This window comes from Grammomys surdaster, unplaced genomic scaffold (assembly GCF_004785775.1).
Source record: "Grammomys surdaster isolate TR1022 unplaced genomic scaffold, NIH_TR_1.0 126219, whole genome shotgun sequence".
Lineage (NCBI taxonomy): Eukaryota > Metazoa > Chordata > Mammalia > Rodentia > Muridae > Grammomys > Grammomys surdaster.
Window position 1 is genome coordinate 2,088,793 of NW_021621022.1, and position 21,690 is coordinate 2,110,482.

General features: G+C 41.5%; 1 protein-coding gene and 1 pseudogene across 1 annotated transcript; one reads left to right on the plus strand and one right to left on the minus strand.

Annotated features, from left to right (window-relative positions):
• The first annotated feature begins 333 nt into the window (after window positions 1–333).
• LOC114613397 (beta-defensin 130-like) lies at window positions 334–3,394 on the plus strand. Its single transcript, XM_028758678.1, has 2 exons — window positions 334–408; window positions 3,118–3,394. Exons 1-2 carry the CDS (start codon window positions 351–353, stop codon window positions 3,297–3,299), a joined length of 240 nt encoding a protein of 79 aa, XP_028614511.1. The 5' UTR covers window positions 334–350; the 3' UTR covers window positions 3,300–3,394.
• Window positions 3,395–7,419: 4,025 nt separating this feature from the next.
• Window positions 7,420–8,394, minus strand: LOC114613423 (annotated as a pseudogene).
• Window positions 8,395–21,690: the final 13,296 nt, after the last annotated feature.

A 21,690-nucleotide genomic window follows, 5' to 3' on the forward strand; every position in this document is an offset into this window, starting at 1 on the left:
AAGAAGAAGAAGAAGAAGAAGAAGAAGAAGAAGAAGAAGAAGAAGAAGAAGAAGAAGAAGAAGAAGAAGAGGAGGAAGAAGAAGAATTGGCTGACGTTACTGACCACTGGTGGAACTGAGAACACATAGGAAGGAGAAGGAAACCATTAACCATCTGGTTCTCTATTATTAGGTTAATTTGTCACCAAATTTAGAAACTCTAAGGTTTGGAAATACTCCCACAGAAGCAGTTTTCCTTGTTTGCATGTCAGGCTTCGCTGATCAGCAGCGACACCATAGGCCCCCAGAAGTGAATAAAAGCCCCGTGCTGACCAGCACCGACCACCATCCACACTGCTGGCCACTCAACCATGAGATCCCATTCCTTCCTGTCTGTCCTCTTCCTCTTTGTGATGATGATGCCGAGAGGTAAGCTGGCAAATGCCTTCAGGAGCAGGACTTCTTAGGAGATCCACTGAGGTGCACACCTGTGCTCTGTCCTTCATAACTTAGATGTCAGGACACAGACTTGAGTATCCCAAAGTCCAACACCTTCAGAACTCATGAAGTCCAAATGCAGAAAGGAGTCGAGGACACCTATCAACATAAAATGGGGACCAAGAACACCACTCCGGAGAGGAGCGGCCCAGTTATAGAAATAGAGGAAGAGAAGCTACTTGACATAAGACTTAAGTCAATATACTTTAAAAGAAGTTGGCTACCACCAGCCAAAGGAGAGTGAAGATCAATTCATATTGCTGAGGGAATGGAGGTATACAGAGTCTATTGGTGAGAAGTGCACGTAAGTACTAGAAACAAATTAAAAAAAAAACTCAGGAGCAGAGGAATTAAGGAGAAAGTAAAGACAATGGGAAACTTCAGTGAAGGACGCAAGTAAAAATCTGGATTGCATCCCTGAGAGCCACAATTCACACGTTTGAATGTTAGAATTTGGAATCAAGTGCAAATCACACCAGCCCTCTTCTAACTATTCCATGCAGATCCTGGTGAGAGTTTATAAAATCCTTTCCCCACTACTTTTTTGGAAGAAAGGGGGCTTGCTGGGTATACCTCAGGGAGCAGAGGACTGGACAATAGTAAAGGCACTGCCTACCACCCGCAGGGTGCTCGCGTCTCTCAAACTACTGTCTGTCCTCACTGAGAGAGTCCTTCTTGGTTCATCTCTGAGATTCCTTTAAGTCAAAGGCTCCCACATGTGAATTGGAGTCTAATTTATGAACATCCTCCTTATCTACCTGGTACATAGCTGTGCTCTCACAAAGGAGATGATACAATCCTCCATTCATTCCTCCGTGGTAGTCAGAAAGCTTGGCTGCAGTGGACAGACTGGCAGGAACCTGTGATGTAAAGTATGACACTAATTATTTGAAGTTACACTAGTGGCCATGCCTTTAACATTAGATAACAGAAGTCATGCTACATGAAGACTATGATTGTGCTAAGATCATCCATGTGGATGCAACATTAAACTACGTTTCTCTTCTTCTGGGTCCTTGTTAGTTCCACCATCCACAGACATAGAAATGGCAACTTATTTCTGCTAGACTTATGCCTCAAGACCTCTTAACTGGGTGGGTATTGAGGAAACTATGGAGATTTTTCCTTTTTTGCCATGTATGACAGCACTGAAGGACCAGGGGTGCTACTAAGGATGTGAAATAAAACAGGTATGTTATTTCACTTTTACAAGGATCTAAAATAATCAAACTCAGAATAGATAACCACAATGGTGGTTATCAGACTCTGGAGGTGGGGGGAAGAAGGACCAGAGAGTTTGATATAAAAATTCAGTTAAACCGCTTGTTGAATAAGTTTTATAGATGAATTCTAAAGTTTCGAGTCTATATCTCTTAAAAATGTTAAGAGGTTAAGCCTAATGGTAAGGCTTCTTATAATAAAGAGAGGAATGAGAGGTCATTTAGGATGAGGAGAGAGCTAGCCTCCTGCAGAGTTCCCAGGGAACTCAGAGAGGCTTGCATTGCAAGTCAGGATCCCTGACCCTTCCAGAGCAAGCAAGATCAGCCTGCCTTTGCTCCTCCCAAATGGGTTACACTGTGAGGATGGAGTAAATCCAAGTCCTGCAGGTCCTCAGTGGAGGGGAGCACTTCACATGGCCAGGCCACTTGTGAACCCAGGATGTCAAGACAGGAAAAGATCAAAGAATCTTACTTTTATGGCATCTTTTTATTGTCTGAGAATTTAATGTACACCTATAATGTGCTTTGATCAAACCCACCCCCAATCCCTCTTTCCAATCTTCTATTCCCACACTTTTTTCTCTCCTGACTTCATGAGCATTGTTTTAAAACCACTGAGTCCACTTCTACTGAGGACCATAAGCAGAAGCCTCTCGTTTCTGTAACACCCATTGTCATCACCAGTGGAAGTAATGAACCTTCCTGGTGTTGGAAAGGCACTGACATGTGACCTTAGCTATGCTCTCCTCAACAGCCAAACGAACTAAGAAAACATGTGGACATACTTGAGGAAAACTTGCAGGTCTGAGAAGTCTCTCCAAGGATGTAGGCACAAACGGCGTGGACTAGCTCAATAAGCATGTTTCTTACACAGCTCTGAAGGGGGGAGATGACTTGGAAGCAGAGAATGGACTGATTTTCTTCAAAATTGGAGATGAGAGCATCTGCATCTGATGAGGATGCTGTGTGAGCATGGGACACGCCCTGCTGCTGAAACGGCTTCTAGGTAGACATATTGATGCTTCAGTCCAGGGTGACTCACTAGAAAGGAAACTGGCCAAGACATTGCTTGTCCACTGAAGTTCCAAAGACACCTTCTCCATCATGGTAACAGTAAACACTTCCATGCCCTCAAAGTGTGCTGCCAGAATGAGGACCACATCTCTGAAACCTCACAAGTTAGCATGCTCACTCCAAGGTATATCTAATCCCAAATGCTTAACCCCTTCCCCTGTTGCCAAAACAAAAAACAAAAAAAAACAAAAACAAAAAAAACACTATTTCTGTGTAAGCATTTGATCTCTGTGTAGATAATAGTGTGTCTCCCATTCCAGAGCCATTTTCTACGATTGTGGCTTTGTGCACATTTACAGTACTTTGAAAGTGAATTAACAGTGTTGTTCAATTTCTTCCTGTGCAGGAAAGGCAGGCGTTGTCCCAGGGGAAAAGCAGTGCCTTGTGTTGAAAGGGATCTGCAAAGACATAGCTTGCACATCCACAGATGATACCATTGGTGTGTGTAACGACGAGAAGAAATGCTGTAGGAGATGGTGGGTGTTTGATCCCTACCCAACACCCGTTCCCAAAGGAAAGTCTCCTTAGAGGGAAGAACGTGATAAGCTCTTCAAACTCCAGAAAACATGGACAAGCTCTGCAGACTTCTGCTCACCTACACTCACCTTCTCCCTTGCCTGGAAATAAATATCCTGAGTCCGTACTTCCTGGTTGCTGCAAGCCTTTTAAAAAATCTACCAGAAGTTAGTAAAAAGGACTGAGAGGGGGACCCCTGACTGCTTCAGAATGTACTGAGACATCTCTGTTCAATGTCCTCCTTTACTGTTTTTAAAATGGAGTTTAAGAAATTATTTAAGATTTATCATAGCAATATTTTCATTTCTAAATTTTATAATAATAATAACTAGAAGAAAATATACAAGAAAAATTTTATACCCTGAAAATATTTAAGCAAAATGATCATCCAATAAAAAGATAAAAGATTTTAAACATGTAAAATAGTGAATATGAAGTACATGTTTACTTGTCCACATTGGAATATAAACACTTTCTTTCATTTGCTTCTGAAAGCATAGCATTTTTTTTGAGCTGAGAGTGAAGCTCAGAAACAGAGCACTTGACTAGCCCTGGCTCAAAACACTAAAAATAAATATAATTTTTACTAAGCTCTACTTAGAGCTTATGAGTAAAAGTCTATCAATCGTGTAAACTTACTGACAGTGCACCTGACAGTTAGGCTATGATCCCCACTCCCTCTCCCAGACACAACTTCAAATGGCGTAATTTAAATTCTTAAAATCTAAAACAATTACATTTTTTAATGAATTAAAGAATCACAATTCTTTAATGTCTATCTCAAAAGAAAAAAAAAATCCTAAAGTACAATTCTAGAAGAAAATAACTTGAAAATTTCCTTACATCTCTTAACATAAAAGAGTAATTTATCCTTGAAATTTTAAAACATGACAGAACATTTTTTAGGCTAGAATATACAATAACACACATGGTCTTGCATAATAATAATGGTTGCACAGGTATAACAATTATGAACAAACCAGATACATCATAAATATGCCAAAGTGAGATATATAAATTCATACCACTTGATTAGTGAGTGCGTGCTCCTCTCTTTATGACAAATAAAAAAAATCAAAGCAGACACATGAAATTTATTAACAAAATCTGCTAAAAGATATGATGAATCTTCACCAAAAGCCAAACATTTTTTATCTTCCACAAGTGAAGATGTACAAAAAATGGCGTGTCTTCATTCAATGACAAAGTCTCAACATTTCTGTGCATATGCACAATACTGAAACATAAGGAAACTCTTGGACACCCTTTTATAGTCTGTACACTGCTTTGAGTACATGAAAATCTGGGCTAGTTGGTTTTTGTCAACCTGACAAAATCTAATCACATCTGGGAAGAAGAATCTGACTGAGAAAATACCTCTGTAAAACTGGCCTGTGGACAAGCCTGTGGGCATTTCCTTGATTAGTGATTGAGGTGGGAGGGTCCAGATCATGTGGATGGTGCCACTCCTGGAATGGGGTCCTAAGTTAAATAAGAAGGCAGGCTGAGTAAGCCTGTAAGTAGTGTTCCTCCATTGCTTCTGCTCCAGTTCCTGCCCTGAGTGCCTACCCTAGCTTCCCTCAGACTACAAGCTGTAAGCTGAAATAAACCCTTCTTCTCCAGGTTGCTTTTAGGGATGGTGTTAGCTAAGTTAACTAAGACAAAAATCCATTCCTCTTGTTTCCAGATATGGACCCAAATTTGACAAAAATCATCCTATTGACCCAATAGCATCTTTTAGTTATGTCTTCTTACCTTTTGGGTCATGTGATTGTTTCTAAGTAGACAACTTTCTGGCTTCTTCAGGCAAAAAGAGCTTTGCTTCACTGAAGTCTCTTATAGTCTCACCAGCTGGAGGGATACCAATACAGGCAGAGAGGTTGTTGTTGTGTGTGTGTGTGCATGTGTGTGTGCTATGTACTATAGTGGGTGGGGCCTGCAGAGGCAAAAAGAGGGCATCAGATTCCCTAAAGCTGAAGTTAAATTAGTTGTGAGCTGCCTGACGTGGGTCCTGGGAACCAAACTTGAGTTTTTGGTAGAGGAACAGCAAGAGGTTTGAGCCACTGAGCTGCTCTCCAACTCCTCCTTACCAGATGTCTAGAGAGAAATTAAAATCTGAAACCAACACTCAACAAATCTCTCTAAAGACGATCTAAAGCCCAAAGACATCAAAACCCAAATGAATTAATGCCTGGAATGAAATCATCTTTCCCACACTGGAATCCAAAGTTTTTTGATTAAATAACTGAGAACTTGAGTATTAGTTTTTGATTCTTCGTCACAAAGGTCCTTCAGTGAGTTGAGAAGCTTTAGTTCATTCAGTATGGAGTCTCCTGTGGTCTTCACATTTCATCAGAGCATAGGGAATGGAAACTGAGAAACCGAGAAAGCCCAGGAGATGACTCATGTCGTTAAAGTGTCCACCACACTAACACAAAGACCTTAGATTAGATCCCAAAGCCCTGTTTAAAAGCCTAGCATTGAGCCATGTGAACGTAAACCCAGTCTTGGGATAGGAGGCAAACAGGTGTATCCTTGAAGCTCATTGGCTACATCCTAGTCAAACTGATATGCTTCAGTCTCAGTGAGAGATATTCTCAAAACATAGCTGTGGAGGGAGGGGAATCAAGACAAGAGCTCCACCCACGCATGCGCACACACAACAGCCCAACACACACACACACACACACACACACACACAATAATATTAACTATTTTTTTTATTTGAGACATTATCTTTATTCTATATTCTTAATATACAATGCATAAAGTTTTGCTACCTGCTTGAATGCAGATATTGCCTTCAAGTAAATTGGCATATGCTTTACAGATCTTTGATCCCTCATTTACAATCTTATTATAAAATACAATATTATGGTTTAGTGTGGTTCTTTGGCTGCAAATTGCACCTCTATGATGATTTATATGTTACCAATACAGATTTGCATCCTGTGTACTTTATTTTCGTCTCTCCCATGTCTGTTAAGCGCCTCTATACTCTTTAAATTTTACTCTTTTAGATTTCTCAAGTCCTTGAGTTCCTGCAGCATTTTCTCTCTGTGTATGTTTGTGTGTGTGTGTGTGTATTGTTGAACTATTACAATTTTCTCCACTAGCTGTTAAAGCAACTAGTTTACACCTTGATATGGATGTATACAAGTTTAGACACAAATCTCTAAGGCTATCGAATTATTTATCTGTTGTTTCACAAAGTTAGTCAGCCTATTTAAGGCCCAGGGACCAAAAGAAATAAGCAAAAATAACCCAATTAATGGTCCCAAGATGGGAGGGAGTAGGGTTGACAACCACGGAGAGGTTGAAGACCAATTCTTGTACCAGCACTCATCTTTCTCTTTCTCTCTCTGTCTTTTCTCAGAGCCTTCTCTCACCTTTTTCATGTTCTCTTTAACCATCCCTGCCTTGTCTATGTAAAGGCAATATTTTTCTTTAAGGGTTGTACACAGTCAAGAGTTGTACACACTCTTTTCTATTGTAAAAGTGTAAATCAAGTCCAATAAAGTCCTTTGCAAGTTTTGGAGATCACTTCAGACAGCGAAACAAGGGATTTCTTCAGATTAGTGATGTCAATCTCTAACTGTTTGATGTTCTTGTCAACAGCCCATCGAAGGTCTGAGTAGTGGAAGTCCGGAGGCCATCATCAGGATTAGAACTTCTTTTTTTTTTTATGCTTATACATGTAAACAAGATTTTTATTGTTCACATTGATTACCACAGATGCGAGAACATTGATGCACTGAGGAGAGGACACGGCTAACAACATCACACAGTGCTACTGACTCAGACTCATCTGTGAGCCAGGGAATCAGTTTGGGGTTTTTTGCTGTTGTTGTTGCTTCATTGTAGTGAATATATATATATATATATATATATATATATATATATATACCCATATAAAACTTTTCATTCAGAATCTCACAATGATTTCATCAGAAAAAGAAACAGATGCTTTGAAGTCAACATCTGGATAACTGGTAGGTGTTCTGATTCACCAGAAGTAAACATTACAAACTTTCAAATACATCTTAGCAGTGTACAAATATATATTATATATTACGACAAACATTGATTTGGCTCAATAGCGTTCCCAGTGAAAGGCTTTTGGTTTTTAAGTTTAAAAAACATCCCTAGTAAAGTGGTCAGCGGAATTTGATAACCTTACCTCTGAAGCAACGTGTCTTCCAAGGAGCTCCAGAGCTCTGCTGTTCTTCGCCCTCAGGGTCTTCTCGACTCTCAGCTCATTCTTGATGGCACCCAGCTCCAAGCAGATCTTTTCCATCTCCTGCTCGTAAAACAACTTCATTTCTTCTCTGAGGAGCGCAGCATTTAGTTCAGTTTGATGCTTCAGTTTCCTGACAGCGTCTTTCAAGTTTCTGTTCTCTAGATTCAACTTGTACATTACTTCTTTGGCTTGCTGGAGCTCTTCAGTTAAGTTTTTTACGTTTGTCGCTTTTTCAGACAGGTCGTTTTTTAAAGCTTGCAGTTCGCGGTCTTTCTTGGAAGCAGCGGTCCCTGGTTCTTGAAAATTGACAGCTTTCATTGAGGCTTCCTTTCTAGAATTCAAAAGGCCTTTTTCGGCGTTTTCAAAGTCCTGTTCTATCTCCCGGCACTTCAGGCTAAGTTCTCTCAGCTCTTCATTCAGAAGGTGCAGGCGGAGTTTTGGAGGTATTGCTTCTGTCCATTTCTTCCTGGTGGCTTGTGTGGTAGCCGGCAATTCCTTCTTACTCCACGCAGAGGCGCTCTCTCTCCCTTCTGTGAGACTTTCCTTCCTTGCATCATCCAAATTAAGCAAGTCCCAGAAGGCAGAATTGGTATTTGCTTCATTCTTTGACACGTTCATCCTTCTCTCTCTTAAATTTGGATCTTGTTCTCTTTCCGCTATCTGGGAAGAATTTTCTTTCCTCTTAAATTTATTTCCTTCTTGAATGTTCCTAATGGAAAAGTTAAAAATTCTCCCCATCTTCTTGGGTTTGTCTGCAGATGGCTATTCAGAGAAAGACTGGGGTGGAGCAGCCTCTTCCTGAAAATCGTGCTCATTTTAAAAAGGAGTGAACGTATTGTCTTTCCAGTGCTTTCTTCTAGCATCCATTTTCCTGGGCACCTGTTGGATTTCCTGGAAGCGCAGGTGCAGTATGGAGAGCCCTGTCCACTCTTCCCCGAAGCCAGTCACTACCGGCAGGCGAAAGCCCCTTGTTTAGTGCTAGCCTCCACCAGGATTAGAACTTCTAACGGCAGACATCACAGGTGATTCATTTTTACCTGGAAAGGAAAAAGAAGGGAATTCTCAGGGAGATATCTCTTCCCTGGATGTCAATTGTTATTCATCTTATTTATAGTTAGGCCTGGCTTTGTGGGGGTATCTATTTATTTCATTAATCTTTTTGGCAACCATTTAGCTGTGCCTTCTGTGGTATCAAACAGGCATATCAATCCTCAGCCCCATAAGGGAACTGGGTCCGGGCCATTCCGTTTAAGGGTAAGAGGATCCTTCCCCATATCTGTGGCATAGTTTTTATTGGTCTCAGCGATCCCAGAGGCAGTCAGCAGCAGATTTGCCATGAGCTCTCAGTTTTAGAGAGTTAAAAGTGAACAAGGCATGATGGAGAGTATTTCAGGAGACTCCTTCTGGGGGGTACAGTTCCCCATCTTTTGTTTTTAAAGCCAATTTTTCAGAGTTTTTGTAAAATCAGGGCAGAAGCGCCAGCAGCTGCTCCTTCCACACTGGAGAGTCATGAAGACACTATTTAAAGAAATATAAATCTATATTAATAATCTCTTTTATCAAAGGACTGTTATAGAACAGCCAACAACTAATCAGTCTATATAATATATCGATTAATAATAGCTTCTACTTTTTGTAAAATTACTCCCCTTTTTTCAATTAATTATTGAGGGAAATTAGGATTTACATCTCTCTTGAGAATATTAAATAGAGACTTAAATTCTTTTGTGGAGAGCTTAAAATAAGATCTTAGCCAATTAGCATCTCCTAGAAACTTTTGAAAATAATTTGAAATAAGTAAACTATCTTTTTTTTTGCCAGATCCATTATCTGTTTTTTTTTATTGGATATTTTACGTATTTACCTTCCAATGTTATCTTCTCTCCCATTCTCCCCCAAAATCCCTTATCCCATACCCCCTCCTCCTATTTTTATGAGGGTGTGCTCTGAACATCCTCCCAATCCCATCTCCCTGCTCTTGAATTCCTCAACACTAGGGAATCCAAACTTTCAGGAACCATGGCCCTCTATTTCCACTGATGCCTGACAAGGCCACCCTCAATTACCTATACAGGTGGAGCCATGAGTCCCTCCCTTTGTGTTCTCAGGCTAGAGGTTTAGACCCTGGGAGCTTTGGTTGAATCTTTTGATACTCCTTCTGAAAAGGACCAAAACACCCACACTTTGGTCTTCCTTCTTCTTCTTCTTGAGTTTCATGTGGTCTATGCATTGTGTCTTAGGTATTGTGAGCTTTTGGGCTAATATCCACTTATCAGTGAGTGCATACCATGTGTGTTCTTTTGTGATTGGGTCACCTCGATCAGGATATCTTCCAGCTCCGTCCATTTGCCTAAGAATTTCATGAACTCATTGTTTTTAATAGCTGTTCTAATAGTACTCCATTGTGTAAATGTACCACATTTTCTGCATCCATTCTTCTGTTGAAGGACATTTGAGTTCTTTCTAGCTTCTGTCTATTTATAAATAAGGCTTCTAGAAACATAGTGGAGCATGTGTTTCTGTTGTATGTTGAAACATCTTTTGGGTGTATGCCCAGGAGTGGTATAGCTGGGTCCTCAGGTAACACTATGTTCAATTTTCTGAGGTACTTCCAGACTGCTTTCCATAGTGGTTGTACCAGCTTACAATCCCACCAACAATGGAGGAGTGTTCCTCTTTCTCCACATTCTCTCTAGCATCTGGTATCACCTGTGTTTTCAATCTTAGCCATTCTGACTGGTGTGAGGTGGAATCTCAGGGTTGTTTCTATTTGCATTTCCCTGATGACTAAGGATGCTGAACATTTCTTTAGATGCTTCTCAACCATTGGAGTTTCCTCAGTTGAGAATTCATTGTTCAGCTCTGTACCCCATTTTTAGTAGGGTTATTTGATTGTCTAGAGTCAAATCTCTTCAGTTCTTTGTATACCTTAGAAATTAGCCCTCTATCAGATGTAGATTTGTAAAGATCTTTTCCCAATCTGTTGGTTGCTGCTTTGTCCTATTGAAGTGTCCTTTGCTTTACAGAAGCTTTGCAGTTTTATGAGGTCCCATTTGTCAGTTCTTGATCTTAGAGCATAAGCCATTGGTGTTCTGTTTAGGAACTTTTCCCCTGTGCCCATGTGTTCGAGGCTTTTCCCCATTTTTCTCTTCTGTTAGTTTCAGTGTAGCTGGTTTTATGTGGAGGTCCTTGATCCACTTGGAATTGAGCTTTGTACAAGGAGATGAGTATGGATCAATTTGCATTCTTCTACATGCTGACCTCCAGTTGGACCCGCACCATTTGTTGAAAATGCTGTCTTTTTTCCACTGGATGGTTTTAGCTCCTTTGTCAAAGATCAAGTGACCATAGGTATGGGGGTTCATTCTGGGTCTTCTCTTCTATTCTATTGATCCTCCTGCCTGTCTCTGTTCCAATACCATGCAGTTTTTATCACTATTGCTTTGTAGTACAGTTTGAAATCAGGGATGGTGATGCCCCCAGAAGTTCTTTTACTGCTGAGAATAGTTCTTGATATCCTGGGTTTTTTGTTACTCCAAATGAATTTTAAGATTGTTCTTTCTATCTTTGTGGAGAATTGAGTGGGAATTTTGATGGGGATGGCATTAAATATGTAAATTGCTTTTGGCAAGATAGCCATTTTTACTATATTAATCCTTCCAATCCATGAGCATGGGAGATCTTTCTATCTTCTGAGATCTGTTTCGATTTCTTTCTTCAGGGGCTTGAAGTTCTTGTCATATAGATCTTACACTTGCTTGGTTTGATTCACACCAAGGTATTTTATATTATTTGTGACTATTGTGAAAGGTATCGTTTCCATAATTTCTTTCTCAGCCAGTTTATCTTTTGAGTAGAGGAAGGCTACTGATTTGTTTGAGTTAATTTTATACCCAGCCACTTTGCTAAAGTTGTTTATCAGGTTTAGGAGTTCTCTGGTGGAAGTTTTAGGGTCACTTAAGTATACTACCTTATAATCTGCAAATAGTGAAATTTTGACTTCTCCCTTTCAATTTGTATCCCTTTGACCTCATTTTGTGGCCTAATTGCTCTGGTTAAGACTTCCAGTACTATATTGAATAGGTAGGGGAAGAGTGGGCAACCTTGTCTAGTCCCTGATTTTAGTGGGATTGCTTCAAGTTTCTCTCCATTTAGTTTGATGTTGGCTACTAGTTTGCTACATATTGCTTTTACTATGTTTAGGTATGGACCTTGAATTCCTGATCTTTCCAAGACTTTTATCATAAAGGAGTATTGAATTTTGTCAAATGCTTATTCAGCATCTAGTGATATTATCCTGTGTTTTTTTTCCTTTGAGTTTGTTTATATAGTGGATTACATTGATGGATTTCCATATATTGAACCAACCCTGCATTCCTGGGATAAAGCCTACTTAATCATGATGGATAATTGTTTTGATGTGTTCTTGGATTTGGTTCACGAGAATTTTATTGAGTATTTTTGCATCAATATTCATAAGGGAGATTGGTCTGAAGTTCTCTTTCTTTGTTGGATCTTTGTGTGGTTGAGGTATGAGCGTAATTGTTGCTTCATAGAATGAATTGGGTAGTATTCCTTCTGTTTCTATTTTGTGGAATAGCTTGAAGAGAATTGGTATTAGGTCTTCCTTGAAGGTCTGATAGAATTCTGCACTAAAACCATTTGGTCCGGAACTTTTTTTGGTGGGGAGACTTTTAATGACTGCTTCTATTTCTTTTGGGGTTATGGGACTGTTTAGATGGTTTATCTGCTCCTGATTTAATATTGGAAACTGATATTTGTCTAGAAAATTGTCCATTTCATCCACCTTTTCCAATTTTGTTGAGTATAGGCTTTTGTAGTGGGATCTGATGATTTTTTTTAATTTCCTTGGTTTCTGTTGTTATGTCACCATTTTCAGTTCTGATTTTATTAATTTTGATATTGTCTCTCTGCCCTCTGATTAGTCTGGCTAAGGGTTTATCTATCTTGTTGATTTTCTCAAAGAACCAGCTCCTGGTTTTATTGATTCTTTGTATAGTTCTTTTTGTTTCTATTTGGTTGATTTCAGCCCTGAGTTTGATTATTTCCTGCTGCCTACTCCTCTTGGGTGTATTTGCTTCTTTTCTTTCTAGAGCTTTCAGGTGTGTTGTCAAGCTGCTAGTGTATGCTCTCTCCGGTTTCTTTTTGTATGCACTTAGAGCTATGAGTTTTCCTCTTAGCACTGCTTTCACTGTGTCCCATAGGTTTTGGTATGATGTGTCTTCATTTTCATTAAATTCTCAAAAATCTTTAATTTCTTTCTTTATTTCTTCCTTGACCAAGCCATCATTGAGTAGAACATTGTTCAGTTTCCATGTGCATGTGGGTTTTCCATTGATTTTGTCATTATTAAAGACCAGCCTTAGTCCGTGGTGATCTGATAGGATGCAAGGGATTATTTCAATCTCTCTGTATCTATAGAGGCCTGTTTTGTGACCAATTATATGGCCTATTTTGGAGAAGGTACCATGAGGTGCTGAGAAAAAGGTATATTCTTTTGTTTTAAGATGAAATGTTCTATAGATATCCATTAAATCTATTTGGTTCATAACTTCTGTTAATTTCACTGTATCTCTGTTTGGTTTCTGTTTCCATTATCTGTCCATTGCTGAGAGTAGGGTGTTGAAGTCTCCCACTATTATTGTATGAGGTGCAATGTGTGCTTTGAGCTTTAGTAAGGTTTCTTTTATGAAAGTGGGTGCTCTTGAATTTGGTGCATAGATGTTTAGAATTGAGAGTCATCTTGGTTGACTTTTCCTTTGATGAGTATGAAATGTCCTTCTTATCCTTTTTTAATAGCTTTAAGTTGAAAGTTGATTTTATTCGATATTAGAATGGCTACTCCAGCTTGTTTCTTAGGACCGTTTTCTTGAAAAATTGTTTTTCAGTCTTTTACTCTAAGGTAGTGTCTGTCTTTGTCACTGAGGTGGGTTTCCTGTGTGCAGCAAAATGCTTTTCCCTGATTTCATATCCAGTCCATTGGCCTATATCTTTTTATTGGGAAGTTGAGTCCATTGATGTTAAGAGATATTAAGGAGAGGAGATTGTTGCTTCCTGTTATTTTTGTTAATAGTGGAGGCATTGTTTGTGTGGCTATCTTCTTTTGGGTTTGTCAGAAGAGGATTACTTTCTTGCTCTTTCTAGGGTATAATTTCTCTCCTTGTATTGGAGCTTTCCTGCTATTATCCTTTGTAGTCCTGGGTTTGTGGAAAGATATTGTGTAAATTTGGTTTTGTCATGGAATATCTTGGTGTCTCCATCTATGGTAATTGAGAGTTTTGCTGGGTATAATAGCCTGGGCTGGCATTTATGTCCTCGTAGGATCTGTATGACATCTGTTCAGGATCTTCTGGCTTTTATAGTATCTGGTGAGAAGTCTGGTGTAAATCTGATAGGTCTGCCTTTATATGTTACTTGGCCTTTTCCCCTTACTGCTATTAAAATTCTTTCCTTGTTTTATGCATTTTGTGTTTTGATTATTATGTGACAGGAGGTATTTCTTTTCTGGTCTAGTCTATTTGGTGTTTTGTAGGCTTCTTGTATGATTATGGGCATCTTGTTCCTTAGGTTAGGGAAGCTTTCTTCTATAATTTTGTTGAAGATATTTATTGGCCCTTTAAGTTGGGAATCTTCACTCTCATCTATACCTATTATCCTTAGGTTTGGTCTTATTGTGTCCTGGATTTCCTGGATGTTTTCTGTTAAGAACTTATTGCATTTTGCGTTTTCTTTGACAGTTGTGTCAATATTTTCTATGGTATCTTCTGCACCTGAGATTCTCTCTTCTATCTCTTGTATTTTGACGGTGATGCTTGCGTCTATGACTCCTGATTTCTTTCCTAGGTTTTCTATCTCCAGGGTAGTCTCCCTTTGTGATTTCTTTATTGTTTCTACTTCCATTTTTATGTCTTAGATGGTTTTGTTCAATTCCTTCACCTGTTTGGTTGTGTTCTCTTGTAATTCCTTAAGGGATTTTTCTGTTTCCTTTTTAAGGGCTTCTACCTGTTTACCTGTGTTCTCCTCAAATTCTCTTAGAGTGTCATTTATGCCCTTCTTAAAGTTCTCTATCATCATCATTAGAAGTGATTTTAGATCTGACTCTTGCTTTCTTGGTGATATGGGGAGTTCAGGACTTTCTAATGTGGGAAAAATAGGTTCTGATGACGCTAAGTACCCTGGGTTGCTGATGCTTATGTTCTTATGCTTGCCTTTCACCATCTGGATCTCCTTGGTGCTACCTGCACTGTCTCTGACTGGAGCCTGTCTTTCCTATTATCTTGGTTGTGTCAGAACTGTTTGGGATGGGTGTTGCTGCTGGGGTTAGAGCTGAGGCCCAAGATCTGCTCAGTGCTCAGGCGGAGACCAGAAGGAACCTGTGCTCCGGGCCAAGAGTGAATTCCTGGGTCTCCGTGGGTCCGTGTTACTCCCTGTTTGGGGCAAGTGTTGCTGCCTCCTTGCCTAAGATACTGCTCAGGTTAGAGCTCCTGGGAGCCTCGCTTCCTCTGGGTTCTATGAGATTGGACGCAGAGCTGTCTCCCAGGATCTGCAGAGCGCTCAGGCCCAGACCGGAAAGTCCTTTCCCCACCTCATGGAATAAATGTTTTTAGCATTCTCATTTTACTGATAGAGAAACTGAGGAGTGGAGAACTCACGTTGGTTGGTTGTATGAATAGCTGGGGAGAGTTGAAAACTAGTGCGGGTTTCCAGCAGGGGCCCCGAGTGTGACAAGAGAGAACCTGGTTGGCTTTCCGTTCTTTGGGAAGGTCATCTGTCAGATGCATGCACTTCATTCCTAACACACAGACCAGCAGGAGGGAAGATGAGCAGGGATCGGCTGGTGAGGCAGTGGGGCCAGGAGAAGTTCTCTATGGGCACAAGGGCCCCTTACCCTTCACCCTAGAGCAGTGGCTCTCAACCTTCCTAAGGCTGCGACTCTTGAATATAGTTCCTCATGCTGTGGTGACCCCCAACCATAACATGGTTTTTGTTACTACTCCATAACTGTGATTTGCTGTTGTTATGAATCGCAATGCAAATGTCTGATATGCAGCTCCTGTGAACCGGTCATTTGACCCCCAAGAGGTCACAGCCCCCAGATGAGAACCACTGTAGAGAAGGATGCAGGTTAGCAGGGAGGATGGCTGTGGGCTATCATACAGGGTCTTGGGTATGCTAGTCAAGTGCTCGATCGCTGAGCCACATACCCTGCCCAAGAGAATAGGTTTGAAGCCGATTCCTACCTCTTAAGACCATTAAAATCGAGCGAGTGACCCACTGACCCAACTCCTGGAGCCAAGGTGAGCCCCTCTGTGAAGTTGGGGTGACCACCACTACCTCCCAAGGCTGTTGTCCCGTTGTTAGGCACCCTGCTCTCCATGGAGCCACCAACCCATCTCCTTCTCCCCAACCCTGTGTGTCCTAAATTTTTGAATAAAAAGAAACAGCAAGATCAAAAGAAGGCAAAATAGAAGCTACAGTGCTGTCTTCTCTACAAAGAAGAAGCAAAGGAGTGAGCAACAACATTGTGGTATGAGTGGCCATGAAACTCAACAAGGAGAGGATGTTAACCCCTTAATACATATGTGGTGCTTTGAAAGAAAAATGGCCCCAAAGGTCCAAAGGGAGGTGTGTCCTTGGAGTAGTTGTGGCTTTGTTGGAGGAGGTGCATAAGTAGGTGGTGGGCTTTAAGGTCTCAGAAGCTCAAGGCAGTTCACTCCCTGCTGCCTGCAGATCTAGATTTAGAACTCTCAGCTCCTTCTCCAGCACCATGTCTGCCTGGACACTGCCCTGCTTCCCTCCATGATGATAATGAACAGAATCTCTGAAGCTGTAAGCCAGCCCCAATTAAATCTTTGCCTTTATAAGAGTTGCCATGGTCATGGTGCCTCTTCACAGCAACAGAACACTGCCTAAGACAACATGGAGACCTGGAATGCTTGCCATAGAGTCATGACCAGGGCACTTCCCACAGCAGAAGAAAAGGGAAACGGCATAGTCAGGATGTAGTGAGAATTGGTTTCTTTAAAAACACAGAAATGTTAGGTGAATGTGTTTTTGTTTCAATCCCAGATGTGCAGTATGGGGCTGCTAACTATGATTTATCTCATGCTCCAGAAGGAGCATGATTTTGCCAGCTCAAGACAGTTTACATTTGGAACTCTGAGGACTCTTGAGAGGGTTTAAACATGAGAGCCCCAAGAGGGCCTGCAGTAGTGGGTGCTCCCCATGTTGCTGCTGCTGCTGTTTGTTTGTTTGTTTCTGTTTGCTGATTGCTGATTGCTTCATTAGTTTCTAGTTGGAGATATGCTGACAAAGAAGATAAAATTTGCCCCAAGGAGATCCTTGCCCCTAATCAGCAGGGAGTAGTCTGATGAGATTATGACCCTTTCCCCTCTAACCTTCTTTTTCTCCTACCTATTGTTGAGGAATTGAAAGGGGTACAGATGGTGTAGAAAGGTAGGAAAAAGAACCCAGTAAAGTAACCAAAAATCTGGCTACCTGGAAGAGACTCCATTCTTCTGAAAATAATGAATCCTAGCTCTGGGATTGTGCCACACTCTTCACAGGCTGGAGGCTAAATTAGAAGGCCTAGAATCCACACAGTAGCTCTGCCTCAGGAAAAGAACTTCCTGCTGCCTGTGGATCTGGATATAGAACTCTCAGCTCCTTCTCCAGCACCATGTCTGCTGCAGGCTGCCGTGCTTCTCACCTTGATAATGGACTGAACCTCTGAAACTGTAAATAAGCCCCCATTAAATGTTTGCCTTTATAAGAGTTGCCTTGCCCTATCCCTACTCGGCTGAGACACCACAACATTGTCTACAGCAGTCACTGTGAGGATCCGTTCTTTCTTGGAGAACACTAATTTCAGTGTATGAGCATCTTTGGGATTCTATCACACTTGCCCCAAGTCTGTATAGACCCATAAGCAGAACCCAAGACAGCGTAGTGCCCTACAATACAGTGGCAGATGTTCAGCACAGTGGAATGTTGTGCTCCCCCAAACCTGAGGAACCAACAGGTTTGACTCCTGTGATGGGAAACTGAGCTCCTTCCCCTCCCGTTTCCCACTGCTGCCTTCCAGTGCCAACGCCTTTAGAGAGTGTGCCTTCCTTACCTAACCAGTAAAAAGCATAGGAATACTAAAGGGAAGGGCTGCAAACAGATAGCCCATGAAAGTTAAAAAAAAGATGCAATCACATGTGCTACATTCCAAAACTGAGAGGGGGAGGATGGGAAAAGATGGGATATATAGAACAGTTCAATAAGAGGAAATAATAAGTATATATAAATGCACTGCTAATGTACCAAATTATAAAAAATAAACATAAACATGTTAAGCCTTATGGTAATTAGTGTTATTGTTAACTTGACACAATCTGGAATTGCCAGGTAGACTGGGCCTCTGCACCTAGGTGTAGTGTCTACCTACTTCCTCAGAACTGAAACATTCCAACCTAGACAGAAGAAGGAGACTCATAAAGACACATAGCTCTTACAATACCTCTAAGACTTGGGAAGGTCATAAAGTCACAAGGTCCATGAGGCTCCTAAGCACTAAGTGATTACTGGGAAGAGGAGATTCCTCGGTGGAACTGCTTGCATGTCGGGCAAGGAGCTCCTGGTTCATGAGTCCTCACCTGTAAGCCTCTGCAATTACACACCAAGCCAAGGTCACCTGCCATGGCCTTAAGGTATTAAATCAAGCTCAGGTTGGAGAGGCCACAGCACAACTGAGGCTGTGACAATTTTATTGAGAGCAACCAGATTATACACACCTTTATCAGAGGCAGAATATAATGGTAATTGCCAAAATCAATGCAGTTATAGTTGTCAGAATACAATGCTTGCAAGCTATACAGGAAACACAAGATTAATGTCTAAGACTAAGACCAATTGTCCTGTCAACCTTCCATGTTTTTTTTTTCTTCCAAGGGAACATACAGAAAGCACAAAGAGGCCTGAATGCTTCACTGCCTGAGGGAGAGCATCAGTCTCTCAGGAACTGGAAGGTACACTGTGACCCAGGACCCATGAGCTCTAACCTGAAAAACCTATGAACATGCCTCTCAAGGCAGCTAAGCTGGGCCAACTCTATGGTTCCCTGCACTCAGACATGCTGGGGCAGGCTCTGGTGATGCCTCTTCATTTGAATCACCAATGATTATAAGAAATAAGCAAAGCTTCACTCATGCTGTTGTGAGTAACCCCCAATAAATTCATTGGTTCACCAAGCAAAAACTGAGGGAAATCATCTTGTTGGTCTAATGTCCATGACCCGAGCCCAGTGCACACCAAGAGTCTCTTTTCATCCCCCCATATAAGTGAAGTGTATCTGCAACATTACGATCCATATGATAAGAAAATATTGACCAGAAGTTGATGAATATATGTAGCAATAAGTATTATAAATCCTGGTGTGGGGTTCTGCCCAACTATTGGCTGTCGGCATCTTTATTCACCAATCAGAATTATCTTGGGTCCCAGGGACTAAGTAAGTTCTGGACTCCAGGTCTTGAGTCCAGCACTTAGCATTACAATAGACAATAAAAGACAAACCCTCAACAGATATATAACAAAAACCCCTTGAGTAACTTTATAACATTTAAATAGTGAAAGTATAAACACAAAATAAGAACAAATAAAGATACTGCAGAATACCCACGAAGCCCGTTCTGTAGCAGTGTGTTTACACTATTCTGAAAGGAGAACGGACGTGATCCAAGTTTGATGTGTGCACGTTGGAAAGGTTACATTGGAGTATACGTTGTTCAGCTGGTATGCATGGTTTGCTTTGGCAGCACATATACTAAAATTGGACTTGTGCAGAGATTAGCATGAATCAAAAACTAGAAATAGATCTGTCTTAGTTGCCATTCTATCACTGTGGTGAAACATCATGACCAAGGCAACTCGTTAAAGGAAGCTTTCAATCAGAGGCTTGCAAATGGTTTCAGAGTGTTCATGGAGACAGGTAGGCAGGCATGGTGCTGGAACAGTAGCTGAGAGTTCACTTCTGATCCACAAGAGGCAGAGGGACAGAGAAAAGGAGGTGAGCAAGACTGGGCCAGTGGGCCAGCCTGGTGTGTGTGACCCCCCAGTGACATATCTCCTCCAGCAAGACCACGCCTCCTAATCCTATCTAAACAGTTCCACTCCCTGGAACCAGGCATTTAAACATATGGACCTATGGAGGCCATTCTCACTCAAACTACTACAAAATCCAGAGAGGGAGAAATGTGACCAGAGTATAAGTAATCCAAAATAGTAAGGATTTTTTAAATTATAGAGTGACATAATATACATATTATTTTGTTACAAATTGTATTGGTTTCCTGGTTTTCAAATAAAAAACATACTATTTAAAGGAGGTGAGGAGGGGAACAGGGATGGGGATTGGATGCAAGGAGAGGGGATTGGGAGAGGGCTGGTAGAGAGTGTGGAATCGGTGGGGGACATCTCTGGGACTAGCCAGAGACCTGGATTGGGGGGAGGCTCCCTGGAGTCTATGGTGGTGACCCTAGCAGAGACTCCTAGCAGTGGGGGATATGGAGACTGAAGTGGCCACTTCCTGTAGCTAAGCAGGACTTCCAGTGAAGGGAGGGGGACATCAACCTACCCACCCAATTTTCCACTCAAAATTTGTCCTACCTACAAGATGCATAGGTATAAAGATGGAGCAGAGATTGAGGGAATGGTTCAACTTGAGACCCATCCCATGAGAGAGAGCCAACCCCTGACACTATTAATGATACTCTGCTATGCTTCCAGACAGGAACCTAGCACAACTGACTCCCAAGGGCTTCATCCAGCAGCAGATAGAAACAGATGCAGAGACTCATAGCCAAACTTTAAATGGAGCTCTGGGGAGTCTTGTGGAGGAGTTGGGGGAGGACTGAGGAAGCTGGAGGGGTCAAGAACACCACAAGAAGACTGCAGAGTCAACTAAGCTGAGCCCATAGGGGCTCATAGAGACTGAACCACCAACCAAGAGCATGCAGGGGCTAAGTCTAACCCCTCCCCCCCATTTGTAGCAGATGTGCAGCTTGGTCTTCATGTGGATACCCTAGCAATTGGAGTGAGGGCTGTCTCTAACACTATTGCCTGTCATTGGATCCCCTTCCCCTAGCTGGTTGGGTCTGCCTTGTTTGGCCTCAGTGGGAGAAGAGAGGCTTAGACCTGTTGCCTCTTGATCTTCCAGGGTGGGCAGGGGCTTCCCCTTCTCTGAGGAGGAGAAGGGGAGGGGTGATGGGTAAGGGATTTGTGAGGGTGAGACTGGCAGTAGAGGAAGGAGGGCTGCAACCCAGATGTAAAGTGAATAAAGAAATTAATTAATGGAAAAAAATAGAGTGCTAAAGAAACTATGGAGTGGTCCAGATGTGCTGATACACACCTTTAATGCCAGCTCTGAGGGGGTAGGGGACTCCCTGTGAGTTCCAAGCCAATCGGGGCTATGTAGTGAGACAGTGTCTCAGAATAAATTAAATAGTGTAGAGGCACAAGTTCACACATGTTATGTCTGCTTATACAGATAAGAATTACTAGTATTTTTTTTTTAGTTACTAGGAATTTAACAGAGTACTCAGTGTGAAGGCAAGGAAAGCCATGGGAGCCTATGGGGTAAGAAGTGAAAACAGTAACCCAGAGCACAGAGACATTTATTTTCCCAAAGCAAAGTGGAGACGGGGGACTTAGGGTCAGGGAATGGGTAGGATTAAATAATTTTATGTTTTCTTTTTAAATATGAGGGTTTGAGAGTGTCACAATTAAAAGAAACTGACGTGAATTTTTCATACTGTTGAGTAGAAGGGGGATGTTAATGATGTATTCCCTAACTAGTGCCTTTCTGGCAAGCTACACTCAATGAAACCCATGATTCCTAGGCAAAATTTACTATCTGATAGTAAATTATCTTCTTCCCCCTTCTGCTATAACAGTGTGTGCCTGATGGCTGATGTCTCTTTGACCTTTGAAGAAAGGCTCTAGCAATTCTATCTGCCCTCACAGAGGCCCTGGGCTATCTGGCAATACCCAGGTGTTCACCAGCCTATAGCCTGAGTAGAACAGAGCTAGTCCTTTGATGTTCGTGATGGCAGTTGGCAGCAGGGCTTCACACAGTGTACCTGCGCATCCAGGCAGCAC